The 13368-nt window shown below is 39.8% G+C and overlaps 1 protein-coding gene across 1 annotated transcript in view; it reads right to left on the bottom strand.

Annotated features, from left to right (window-relative positions):
* Positions 1-13368, bottom strand: part of kirrel1b (kirre like nephrin family adhesion molecule 1b) — a 166797-nt gene that overhangs the window by 63809 nt on the left and 89620 nt on the right. The window contains exons 3-4 of the mRNA XM_062987779.1: positions 8359-8508; positions 5519-5676 (exon numbers count right to left, since the gene is read on the bottom strand). Coding sequence (XP_062843849.1) covers positions 5519-5676; positions 8359-8508 — 308 coding nt within the window. The remainder of the gene's footprint in view (positions 1-5518; positions 5677-8358; positions 8509-13368) is intronic.

Raw genomic sequence — 13368 nt, 5'->3', positions numbered from 1 at the left:
TCGGTGGTTGAATAGTAAGTGTAGAGCGACTGTCTATTTATGCATTTTGTTAGACGAGTGCACTGTTGTACCCTTATTCCCTCCTCTCGGTGTGTTGTTGGAACGCACCCTGCTCACTCACATGTTCCGTGTCTCTGCAAGCTGATGCTCCGAACAATAAAGCAGTTTTGTTTGAGTTAAAACCGAGTCCTTTCTTAATTCCTAGCACTTGACAGTAAGGACATTTTAAGAAGCTGTGGTGACCGTGTTCTGACAGTGCTCCACCCTTCCACGCTTACAGAGTGGGTAGATGACATGAGGTTAGCTATATTGATATAAGTGAACCATTTTGTCTTCCGAAGCTGTAGACGGTGAGGAGCTACAGAACTATAAAAGCACAGAGGCATACATGTGTGGGTAATGCTGAAGGTAAACATCAGGCGTGGGTAATGCTGAGGGAGAGTGGAGTAGTGGAGACGGTGGGTTACTCGTGCATTGCAGGGTAAGGGAAGTTGTGGAAGGTAGGGATGAGCCGAGGAACATTCTAACTGCTGTGAAACACTGGAAATAATAAACGATGTATCACGACTGATTTGTTGATTGTTTTTACTTCTACAACAGTGTATATTGGTTCATGAGTGGATGTAAAGCAGGAAAGGGGAGCTGAAGGGACAGAATAAAACGCGTTGCGTTGTTTAATTTACTAAAACAATGAACTGGGAACAACAAACAGGGTATTTACACCCGTTCAGTATTCACTTGGACAAGCCGTGTCTGTCTGGGTGTCCGGATTTAAATGTTATTTGTCCAATTTCTGCAACGCTCTCTAAAATTTTGGACTATACAAAGTGAAACTGCATTATACGATATTATAAATCTTTTATTATTATTTAATTAATAAATATTATATTATTGATATAATTAATATGATTATTATTATATTATTATGGAATGTAACGCGTAAGGCGCAGCGCACCGACAATGTTTACAAATCCGCTGGTGTTCAAAGCACGAACTTTCCAATAACAGCTTCAATTTCTTTGAGTTGTTGTGGCACCCGAGAGCGGCACACGTCGAGCCCGAGCTCATATCTGAACCATGCAGTCCTTACCAAAAGTAGTTTAATAATGTTGTAGTTAGTACTACAGCAAATCTAACGCGACCGGAAACGAAAAACCGGCAAACGGAAATAGGGAGGAGTCATGGCAGCCCCCATTGTGTTGCCAGGAAAATCGTGGATAGAACTACAAGCTTCTGTTACTGTATAGACAACTACAAGCTACTGTTACTGTCTGAAGAACTACAAGCTTCTGTTACTGTCTAGAAAACTACAAACTTATGTTACTGTCTAGAGAACTACAAGCTTCTGTTACTGTCTAGAGAACTAAAAGCTCATGTTACTGTCTAGAGAACTACAAGCTCATGTTACTGTCTAAAAAACTACAAGCTCATGTTACTGTCTAGAGAACTACAAGATTCTGTTACTGTATAGAGAACTACAAGCTCATGTTACTGTATATAGAACTACAAACTTCTGTTACTGTATATAAAGCTACAAACTTCTGTTACTATATAGAGAACTACAAGCTCCTGTTACTGTATAGAGAACTACAATATTCTGTTACTGTATAGAGAACTACAATATTCTGTTACTGTATATAGAACTACAAGCTTCTGTTACTGTATAGAAAGCTACAAACTTCTGTTACTATATAGAGAACAACAAGCTTCTGTTACTGTCTAGAGAACTACAATATTCTGTTACTGTATATAGAACTACAAGATTCTGTTACTGTATAGAGAACTACAAGCTTCTGTTACTGTATAGAGAACTACAAGCTTCTGTTACTGTATAGAGAACTACAAGCTTCTGTTACTGTATAGAGAACTACAAGCTTCTGTTACTGTAAATAGAACTACAAGCTTCTGTTACTGTCTAGAAAACTACAAGATTCTGTTACTGTATAGAGAACTACAAGATTCTGTTACTGTATAGAGAACTACAAGATTCTGTTACTGTATAGAGAACTACAAGATTCTGTTACTGTATAGAGAACTACAAGCTTCTGTTACTGTATAGAGAACTACAAGCTTCTGTTACTGTATAGAGAACTACAAGCTTCTGTTACTGTATATAGAACTACAAGCTTCTGTTACTGTCTAGAAAACTACAAGATTCTGTTACTGTATAGAGAACTACAAGCTTCTGTTACTGCACAGAGAACTTCAAGCTTCTGTTACTGTATGTAGAGCTACAAGCTTCTGTTACTGTATAGAGAACTACAAGCTTCTCTTACTGTCTAGAGAACTACAAGCTTCTGTTACTGTATAGAGAACTACAAGCTTCTGTTACTGTATAGAGAACTACAAGCTTCTGTTACTGTATAGAGAACTACAAGCTTATGTTACTGTATAAAGAACTAAACGCTTCTGTTACTGTATAGAGAACTACAAGCTTCTGTTACTGTACAGAGAACTACAAGCTTCTGTTACTGTATAGAGAACTAAAAGCTTGTTACTGTATAGAGAACTACAAGCTTCTGTTACTGTATAGAAAACTACAAGCTTCTGTTACTGTATACAGAGCTACAAACGTCTGTTACTGTATAGAGAACTACAAGCTTCTGTTACTGTATGTAGAGCTACAAGCTTCTGTTACTTTATAGAGAACTACAAGCTTCTGTAACTGTATAGAGAACTACAAGCTTCTGTTACTGTACAGAGAACTACAAGCTACTGTTACTGTCTGAAGAACTACAAGCTTCTGTTACTGTCTAGAAAACTACAAACTTATGTTACTGTCTAGAGAACTACAAGCTTCTGTTACTGTCTAGAGAACTAAAAGCTCATGTTACTGTCTAGAGAACTACAAGCTCATGTTACTGTCTAAAAAACTACAAGCTCATGTTACTGTCTAGAGAACTACAAGATTCTGTTACTGTATAGAGAACTACAAGCTCATGTTACTGTATATAGAACTACAAACTTCTGTTACTGTATATAAAGCTACAAACTTCTGTTACTATATAGAGAACTACAAGCTCCTGTTACTGTATAGAGAGCTACAATATTCTGTTACTGTATAGAGAACTACAATATTCTGTTACTGTATATAGAACTACAAGCTTCTGTTACTGTATAGAAAGCTACAAACTTCTGTTACTATATAGAGAACAACAAGCTTCTGTTACTGTCTAGAGAACTACAATATTCTGTTACTGTATATAGAACTACAAGATTCTGTTACTGTATAGAGAACTACAAGCTTCTGTTACTGTATAGAGAACTACAAGCTTCTGTTACTGTATAGAGAACTACAAGCTTCTGTTACTGTCTAGAAAACTACAAGATTCTGTTACTGTATAGAGAACTACAAGATTCTGTTACTGTATAGAGAACTACAAGATTCTGTTACTGTATAGAGAACTACAAGCTTCTGTTACTGTATAGAGAACTACAAGCTTCTGTTACTGTATAGAGAACTACAAGCTTCTGTTACTGTATATAGAACTACAAGCTTCTGTTACTGTCTAGAAAACTACAAGATTCTGTTACTGTATAGAGAACTACAAGCTTCTGTTACTGCACAGAGAACTTCAAGCTTCTGTTACTGTATGTAGAGCTACAAGCTTCTGTTACTGTATAGAGAACTACAAGCTTCTCTTACTGTCTAGAGAACTACAAGCTTCTGTTACTGTATAGAGAACTACAAGCTTCTGTTACTGTATAGAGAACTACAAGCTTCTGTTACTGTATAGAGAACTACAAGCTTATGTTACTGTATAAAGAACTAAACGCTTCTGTTACTGTATAGAGAACTACAAGCTTCTGTTACTGTACAGAGAACTACAAGCTTCTGTTACTGTATAGAGAACTAAAAGCTTGTTACTGTATAGAGAACTACAAGCTTCTGTTACTGTATAGAAAACTACAAGCTTCTGTTACTGTATACAGAGCTACAAACGTCTGTTACTGTATAGAGAACTACAAGCTTCTGTTACTGTATGTAGAGCTACAAGCTTCTGTTACTTTATAGAGAACTACAAGCTTCTGTAACTGTATAGAGAACTACAAGCTTCTGTTACTGTACAGAGAACTACAAGCTTCTGTTACTGTATAGAGAACTACAAGCTTCTGTTACTGTATATAGAGCTACAAACTTCTGTTACTGTATATAAAGTTACAAACTTCTGTTACTACATAGAGAACTACAAGCTTCTGTTACTGTATAGAGAACTACAAGCTTTTGTTACTGTATAGAGAACTACAAGCTTCTGTTTCTGTATATAGAGCTACAAACTTATGTTACTGTATAGAAAGCTACAAACTTCTGTTACTATATAGAGAACGACAAGCTTCTGTTACTGTATAGAGAACTACAAGCTTCTGTTACTGTACAGAGAACTACAAGCTTCTGTTACTGTATAGAGAACTACAAGCTTCTGTTACTGTATAGAGAACTACAAGCTTCTGTTACTGTATAGAGAACTACAAGATTCTGTTACTGTATAGAGAACTACAAGATTCTGTTACTGTATAGAGAACTACAAGATTCTGTTACTGTATAGAGAACTACAAGATTCTGTTACTGTATAGAGAACTACAAGCTTCTGTTACTGTACAGAGAACTACAAGCTCATGTTACTGTATAGAGAACTACAAGCTTCTGTTACTGTATAGAGAACTACAAGCTCCTGTTACTGTAAAGAGAACTACAAGCTTCTGTTACTGTATAGAGAACTACAAGATTCTGTTACTGTATAGAGAACTACAAGCTTCTGTTACTGTAAAGAGAACTACAAGCTTCTGTTACTGTATAGAGAACTACAAGATTCTGTTACTGTAAAGAGAACTACAAGCTTCTGTTACTGTATAGAGAACTACAAGCTTCTGTTACTGTATAGAGAACTACAAGCTTCTGTTACTGTATAGAGAACTACAAGCTCCTGTTACTGTATAGAGAACTACAAGCTTCTGTTACTGTACAGAGAACTACAAGCTTCTGTTTCTGTATATAGAGCTACAAACTTCTGTTACTGTATATAAAGTTAAAGACTTCTGTTACTGTCTAGAGAACTACAAGCTTCTGTTACTGTATAGAGAACTACAAGCTTCTGTTACTGTCTAGAGAACTACAAGCTTCTGTTACTGTATAGAAAACTACAAGCTTCTGTTACTGTATAGAGTATAGAGAAATACAAGCTTCTGTTACTGTATGTAGAGCTACAAGCTTCTGTTACTGTATAGAAAACTACAAGCTTCTGTTACTGTATAGAGAACTACAAGCTTCTGTTACTGTATAGAGAACTACAAGCTTCTGTTACTGTATAGAGAGCTACAAGCTTCTGTTACTGTATATAGAGCTACAAGCTATGTTACTGTATATGGAGCTACAAGCTTCTGTTACTGTACATAGAGCTACAAGCTACTGTTACTGTATAGAGAGCTACACGCTTCTGTTCTTGTCTAGCAAGTCTACAAACTGTTATTTTCTCATGAACTTTAGGCTTCTGTGAGTGATTTCTTTGTGTTTACTTACAGTACTAGTATGGGCTCCTTCCACTATTACTCCATCTTTGTACCACTCTATGGTTGAGAGTGGTTTGGCACCTCGGGAGACACATGTCAGGTTGTAAGAGATTCCTGCAGTCAGCAGAATCTCATGAGCACCCTCTATCACCGGATCATCAGGGGGAACTAATGAGAAAAATAAAAATTATGATGCTTCCATAATTCTGGCATTACCAAATCATAATAGAATGACCTTTAAAAAATACAAATCAAGTGAGATACAATAAAGATCATTTTACTACATAAATGGGTTTATTTAATTTATCTAGAAACCTTTTTTAACATTTTTCTTTGAAGTAAGTGAATTTCCAGCCTTTTAGGAACTAAGGAAAGCAGTTCTAATATCTTTATGTTGTCTTATTTTACATTTATACCGCTTGTGGCTCATTGTTTGTGAGTTCTCTAAGGTAGGTCGGGGCTGGTCCATTTTTAGCTTTTTAAGCAAGCATCATTGTTTTAAACTCATTATGCAGGCAACTACAGAATGCCAATGAAGAGAACGCAGCAGGAGGGTGATGTGGCAATGTCTGGGTTGATTGAAAAACAGGCGGCAACTGCATTTTGAATTGGTTTAGGGGTTTAATAGTGGACATGGAAGGCCGCTCAGGTGGCGCAGCGCTAAAAACACACGCTAGCACACCAGAGCTGGGATCTCGAATACATAGTATTGAATCTCAGCTCTGCCATCCGGCTGGCTTTTTCTTCATATAGGGGTGGGGTATTAAGCCGGATAGGGACTCCTCGTAACTGATGCAACTACGACCCCTGCTGGCTGATTGATGGAGCCTGCACAAAGGCGGGAAAAGAGTGTGTTGATCAGGGTGTGTCTCTCCATACACAAGGCTGATTCGCATATATGCACTCGCCTAGTGTGGGTGACAAAATGCATATGGCGGCTGCCCACGTGTCGGAGGGGGCATAGCTTCATTCTCCTCAAATCAGAACGGGGGTCGGCATTAGTGGAGAGGAAGCATGACGCAATCGGGCAATTGGACGCGCTAAAAAGTCGGTAGAAAAAAGGGAAGAAAATGCATGAAAACTAAATGTATATAAAAAAAAATAGTGGACATGGAAGCATTTGCCAGAAGGTAGTTGCAGTAGTCCAGCTGAGAGATGGTAAGTAATTGGACAAGAATTTGAGTGGCTTCCATAGAAAGAAATGATTAAACCATTTTGATTATACCTTGTAATGTTAGCGCCTCTTCTTTATAACACTGTAAAAAGCTCTGAGGTATGTTTATTTTCTTTAAGACATAATTGTATCCATCTCAGTGATAGGATGATTTTTGTTTTATTATTTATCCTTATACGATCTTAAAAATGCTGGCAGACGGGTCATAAACAACTGCTGATACACAAATTTTGTTAACGTGTTAATTTGTGACCAAGATAGCAAGGTAATGAGATAAACGATTGTCTTAAAAGGTTTATAAACACTTTTATTTATTGTATGTTGTTTTTTTTTCAGTAAATTGATGATACAACTGTTGCCAGAGTTCATAACTGAGCTCACAAAATTCCAAGATCAATACTTGATGGCATTATGTGATCCTAGCCGTTCAGGTTTCTTTGAACCTTGGTGGTTTTTTGAGAACCAAGCCTGCGTTATCAACGGTGGGCATTGTGCAACGAAAGTAAAGAGTAGTAACACGATGGTGGAGCGTGTAGATTACCTGCGAACATTTGTGCTGTTGTTACAGATGTTCGTTTTATGCAGAAAACATCGATCAACTATTGCTAATAAGAAGACGTAGTAGGTGACTCCCGTTTTTGTCGCCATTGTTGCTTTATGTTTATGCATTCACATGAGAAGCGTTTTGCTCTTGGCTCTCACCGCGACCCTCGGCACAAATAGCCGACTTGCTCAGCGATTGGTGTACTACGACACGGACAAGTCTAAAATACAATACAAATACACTGATCAGCCATAACATTAAAACCACCTCCTTGTTTCTACACTCACTGTCCATTTTATCAGCTCCACTTACCACATAGAAGCACTTTGTAGTTCTACAATTACTGACTGTAGTCCATCTGTTTTTCTACATACTGTTTTAACCTGCTTTCACCCTGTTCTTCAATGGTCAGGACCCCCACAGGACCACCACAGAGCAGGTATTATTTAGATTGTGGATCATTCTCAGCACTGCAGTGACACTGACATGGTGGTGGTGTGTTAGTGTGTGTTGCGCTGGTATGAGTGGATCAGACGTAGATGTAAAGTCAGAGACGATCGCTCATCTATTGATGCTGTTTGAGTTGGTCATCTTCTAGACCTTCATCAGTGGTCACAGGACGCTGCCCATGGGGCGCTGCTGGCTGGATATTTTTGGTTGGTGGACTATTCTCAGTCCAGCAGTGACAGTGAGGTGTTTAAAAACTTCAGCAGCATTGCTGTGTCACAACACACACTAACACACCACCACCATGTCAGTGTCACTGCAGTGCTGAGAATGATTCACCACCCAAATAATACCTGCTCTGTAGTGGTCCTGAGAGAGTCCTGACCACTGAAGAACAGCATGAAAGGGGGCTAACAAAACATGCAGAGAAACAGATGGACTACAGTCAGTAATTGTAGAACTACAAAGTGGAGCTGATAAAATGGTTTTAATGTTATGGCTGATTGGTGTATTTATTCACTTTAAGAATTATGTAACTGTGAATTATTGTTAGCAGAACAATTTTTCCTTTCAAACAGATTAAAGCAGATATTTTCTAATCAATTATGCAAACTGGCCAGAGGTGCTTATTAAACCTTTGCATACACACACCCACACACAAAGTGTATATAGAAAGAATTCCTACTCAGGACAGTGAGTTTGGCTCTCCTGGATCGAAGGGCCGCTTCGGTGGCCTGGCACTCATATAAAGAATCGTCCGATAGTTCAGCTGATGTAATCTCCAGGTTATACTGACCCACGTCCACGATTCGTAGCACGCGGTAACGTGGCCATGCTGTAACACACAAATACATAGCATTGTACACACATTAGTCTATTACAAATATTATAACGTCACATTATACTGACCACCAGCTTCTACTATACAGGTCATTCACAATTTATCCACATAGAAAAAAGCTAAATGAAACAAAGAGAGACATTCAGACAAAGGAGAAAATACTGTCTGAAGAAGCATGTAGTTGTATGTTCCTGCCACCAGAGGGCAACGTTCCAACACATTGGCATTCTATCAGCATCCTAACTTGCTCTCAGACACACACATGATATGACATCATTGATCTGGGGGATGGGGGGGCACTAAAGTATTGGCAACGATTACATCATCCTCTAGCTCAGCCAATCAGTACCATACTCTGTGTGTGTGTGTGTGTGTGTGTGTGTGTCTGTGTGTGTGTGTGTGAACACGTCTATAGGTCAGAATGATCTATTTGCATTAGGAGCGGTAGGACCGAAATGTAAAAGACACATAAAGGAGACAAAGGGGAAGAACAAAGAAACAAAGGAGGTTAGATAGAGGAACCGAGGGAAGAAGACATGAGGCTGGAAAAGGTGCAGAGGCAAAATACATGAGCAGGGGAAAATAAGGAATGGGTGTGTTTTTTACATTTTCAGCATTTAGCAGACACTTTTATCCAAAGTGACTTACAGTTGTGACCATATACATTGCAAGCAATTAAGGGTTAAGGGTTTTGCTCAAGGGCCCAACAACGGCAAATTTGGGGTTTGAACCAGCAGCCTTCCAATTACTAGCTCTGTACCTTAACTGCTAAGCTACCACGGCCTGTATGTGAGATAACAGTGGTACATCTCATACACCGATCAGCCATAACATTAAAACCGCCTTAAAAAAGCACTTTGTAGTTCTACAATTACTAACTGTAGTCCACCTGTTTCTCTGCATGCTTTGTTAACCCCCTGTTCTTCAATGGTCAGGACCCCTACAGGACCACTACAGAGCAGGTATTATTTGGGTGGTGGATCATTCTCAGCACTGCAGTGACACTGACATGGTGGTGGTGTGTTAGTGTGTGTTGTGCTGGTATGAGTGGATAAGACACAGCAGCGCTGCTGGAGTTTTTAAACACCTCACTGTCACTGCTGGACTGAAAATAGTCCACCAACCAAATATATATCCAGCCAACAGCGTCCCATGGGCAGCGTCCTGTGACCACTGATGAAGGTCTAGAACAGGGGTGTCAAACTCACGGCCCGCGGGCCAGATCCGGCCCGCCACGTCATTTTATGTGGCCCGCGAGAGCTTAAACGACTGTACGATTGTTGTGATGGTTCGAGTCGTTACAGAGATGCACTTATAATTTAATGGGAGTCCTGCACCTTTAAACGGCAACCGGTGACATCGTAGTCATGGCAACTAACTTTGACCTTCGCTGAGAAGCCATGTGACTTTTACGGCAAAAGAACGCGGGTAGTAATGTAAACAATAATAATAAATATAAATAATTATCTTGTAATATAATACCAAAGCATCGTCTGTAAGTAGTGACGTTTATATTCTCAGTTGTTTGTAAATGTTTAGTGAGTATATCACAGCGCTTTAGTTACAAATTTACCGTAATTAAATACAATAGTTATCGTTATTATAGCAATTAGTATCTTTACACAGAATGCTAACTCCTTAGCGCTATTTTACGTTTGGTTAAATCTCATATTGTACCAGATGTAACACTTGACTACAGCTGTGTGCTTTTACTGTATTAAGTTCTTTATTGTTTTTATTGTTTGTATTTTTACTTCATTCTGGTGCACACAGTGTATCACACAGCTGGGAAGCAAATAAACCGACTGTATTCTGAAGAGAGCTGTCTGTCTGTCTGTCTGTCTGTCTGTCTGTCTGTCTGTCTGTCTGTCTAGCTGAGATGGGGGGATAAACTATTAGCGAGGGCAGAACAATTGTCTTAAAATACACTGTAAAATCCTACATTAACTGCATCTCTCAAAATGCATGCTGATTTTGTGACCTGCAAAGTGACACATCCCGCCAGTAGATGATGTTAAGAAATATTTACACATATCAAAATGAACAAGAAGATAAGTAAGAAAATTAAGCAGAAGGAGGAAATTTAATGAAAGTGAAGACAAGTTTGTGCTTCAGGAAGAGAAACCGGTGCGTCTCTTGTGTTATGAGGCTGTGTCTGTGGTAAAGGAGGGCAATATAAATGCAGAATTTAGCCTCCAAGAAAAACAACAGACTGCAATCACAGCAGAATACGTTACAATCGGCCCTTTGAGGGCCACAATAATGCCGATGTGGCCCTCGGTGAAAATGAGTTTGACACCCCTGGTCTAGAAGATGACCGACTCAAACAGCATCAATAGATGAGCGATCTTCTCTGACTTTACATCTACAAGGTGGACCAACTAGGCAGGAGTGTCTAATAGAGTGGACAGTGAGTGGACACGGTATTTAAAAACTCCAGCAGCGCTGCTGTGTCTGATCCACTCATACCAGCACAACACACACTAACACACCACCACCATGTCATAGCCACCTAAATAATAACTGCTCTGTGGTGGTCCTGACCATTGAAGAACAGGGTGAAAGCAGGTTAAAAAAGTATGTAGAGAAACAGATGAACTACAGTCAGTAATTGTAGAACTACAAAGTGCTTCTATATGGTAAGTGGAGCTGATAAAATGGACAGTGAGTGTAGAAACAAGGAGGTGGTTTTAATGTTATGGCTGATCGGTGTAGATCACAATACATCAAGTACACCAATGAGCCAAAACATTAGCACCACCTGCCTGTCAAGAGAGGTCTGACTCGAGGTCTGACACAAGAAATCTGAAGGGGTCCTGTGGATTCTGGTACCTCTTACATTTTAAGGGCCTTGCCCAACAGCAGATGTGGGGCTTAAACCAGGAACCTTCACATTACTAGCCCTGTACCATAACCGCTGAGCTACGAGGTGCGAGGAGGATCAACCCACAATACATTATGGTGCACATGTTCCTGGCCATCCACATGATCTTGGAGTCAGACAAGTCCACTTTCTTTCATTGTTTCAATGTTCCAAGGTCTGCATGTCTACTGTACTGGAGTTAGCATGGGAACTGTAACTGGCCTGTGACTAAGCAGCCCCAGACACAAGGGTTTGATGCACTGTAATACATTCATTTCATAACAAATATATAATGATCTGCAATTTGAGCCACCATAGCCTTTTTGCTCAGTACCAGTCCATTTGTGGCTTGTCCCTCCACAGATCACTGTCAGTAGGTACTCACCACAGCTGCCATGATCCTTGGTTCTTATCAAAGTCCCTCAGTTTTTTATGATGCCCACAGCTGCTGCATTCAACTACCATGAGCTAAACATGTAATATAGCCCTGACCGTGACATGCACAACTGTTACAAAACAGGCTTGTCCATGAACATTTTGGGAGGTAGGGGTGGTCTTAATGTTTTGGCTCATCAGTGTATTTTGAAACCACATGTGTGTAGAAGTGGAATTTGTACTGTGTGTGTATGTTGTACATTCAAAAGTACATAAACATTCAACAATAATCTAGTTAGGCATCCCAACTATCAAAACCCATAATATAAAAAGGTTTTCCACAAGATTTTAGAGTGTGTCTGTGGGATTTGTTCCCATTCTATCGAAACAGCGTTAGAGAGGTCAAGCAATGATGCTGTACAAGAGGGCCTGACTTGCATCTGATGTTCCATGTTTATCCCAAAAGTGTTCAAATTGGTTGTGATTAGGACTCTTTCTAAACTGTTGCCACGAACTACAAGTCATATAATTAAATTTTCTATAATTGAATTTTAATAATTGCTTTTATATACCTGTTATCATTTTGTGTGGCTAAAGCACCCACACTTAATAACTCAATAGAATAGAAGATGTGTCCACATACACTATATTGCCAAAAGTATTCACTCACCTATCCAAATCATTGAATTCAGGTGTTTCAATCACTTCCATGACCAGGGCCAGTGATAGCTCAGTGGTTAAGGTACTGGACTAGTAAACAGAAGGTTGCCGGTTCAAGCCCTGCCACCACCAAGTTGCCACTGTTGGGTCCCTGAGCAAGGCCCTTAACACTAAGTTGCTCATTGTGTAAGTCGCTTTGGATAAAAGCGTCTGCTAAATGCTGAAAATGTAAATGTAAATGTAAATGACCACAGGTGTATAAAACCAAGCACCTAGGCATGCAGACTGCTTCTACAAACATTAGTGAAAGAATGGGTCGCTCTCAGGAGCTCAGTGAATTCCAGCATGGTACCGTGATATGATGCCACCTGTGCAACAAGTCCAGTTGTGAAATTTCCTCCCTACTAAATATTCCACAGTCGACTGTCAGTGGTATTATAACAAAGTGGAAGTAATTGGGAACGACAGCAACTCAGCCACGAAGTGTTAGGCCACATAAAATGACAGACCGGGGTCAGCGGACGCCGAGGTGCATAGTGCGCAGAGGTCTCCAACTTTCTGCAGAATCAATCGCTACAGAAATCCAAACTTCATGTGGCCTTCAGATTAGCTCAAGAACAGTGCGTAGAGATCTTCATGGAATGGGTTTGCATGGCCGAGCAGCTGCATCCAAGCGTTACATCACCGAGCGCAATGCAAAGCGTCGGATGAAGTGGTGTAAAGCACGCTGCCACTGGACTCTAGAGCAGTGGAGACGTGTTCTCTGGAGTGACAAATCACGCTTCTCCATCTGGCAATCCGATGGACGAGTCTGGGTTGGGCGGTTGCCAGGAGAACGGTACTTGTCTGACTGCATTATGGATTGTGGTGTGGGGTTGTTTTTCAGGAGTCGGGCTCGGCCCCTTAGTTCCAGAGAAAGGAACTCTTAATGCTTCAGCATACCAAGAGATTTTGGA

The sequence above is a fragment of the Trichomycterus rosablanca genome, chromosome 25 (assembly GCF_030014385.1).
Source record: "Trichomycterus rosablanca isolate fTriRos1 chromosome 25, fTriRos1.hap1, whole genome shotgun sequence".
NCBI classification, from domain to species: domain Eukaryota; kingdom Metazoa; phylum Chordata; class Actinopteri; order Siluriformes; family Trichomycteridae; genus Trichomycterus; species Trichomycterus rosablanca.
The sequence above is the reverse complement of the archived record's forward strand: the minus strand, read 5'-3'. Positions and strand labels throughout refer to the sequence as shown.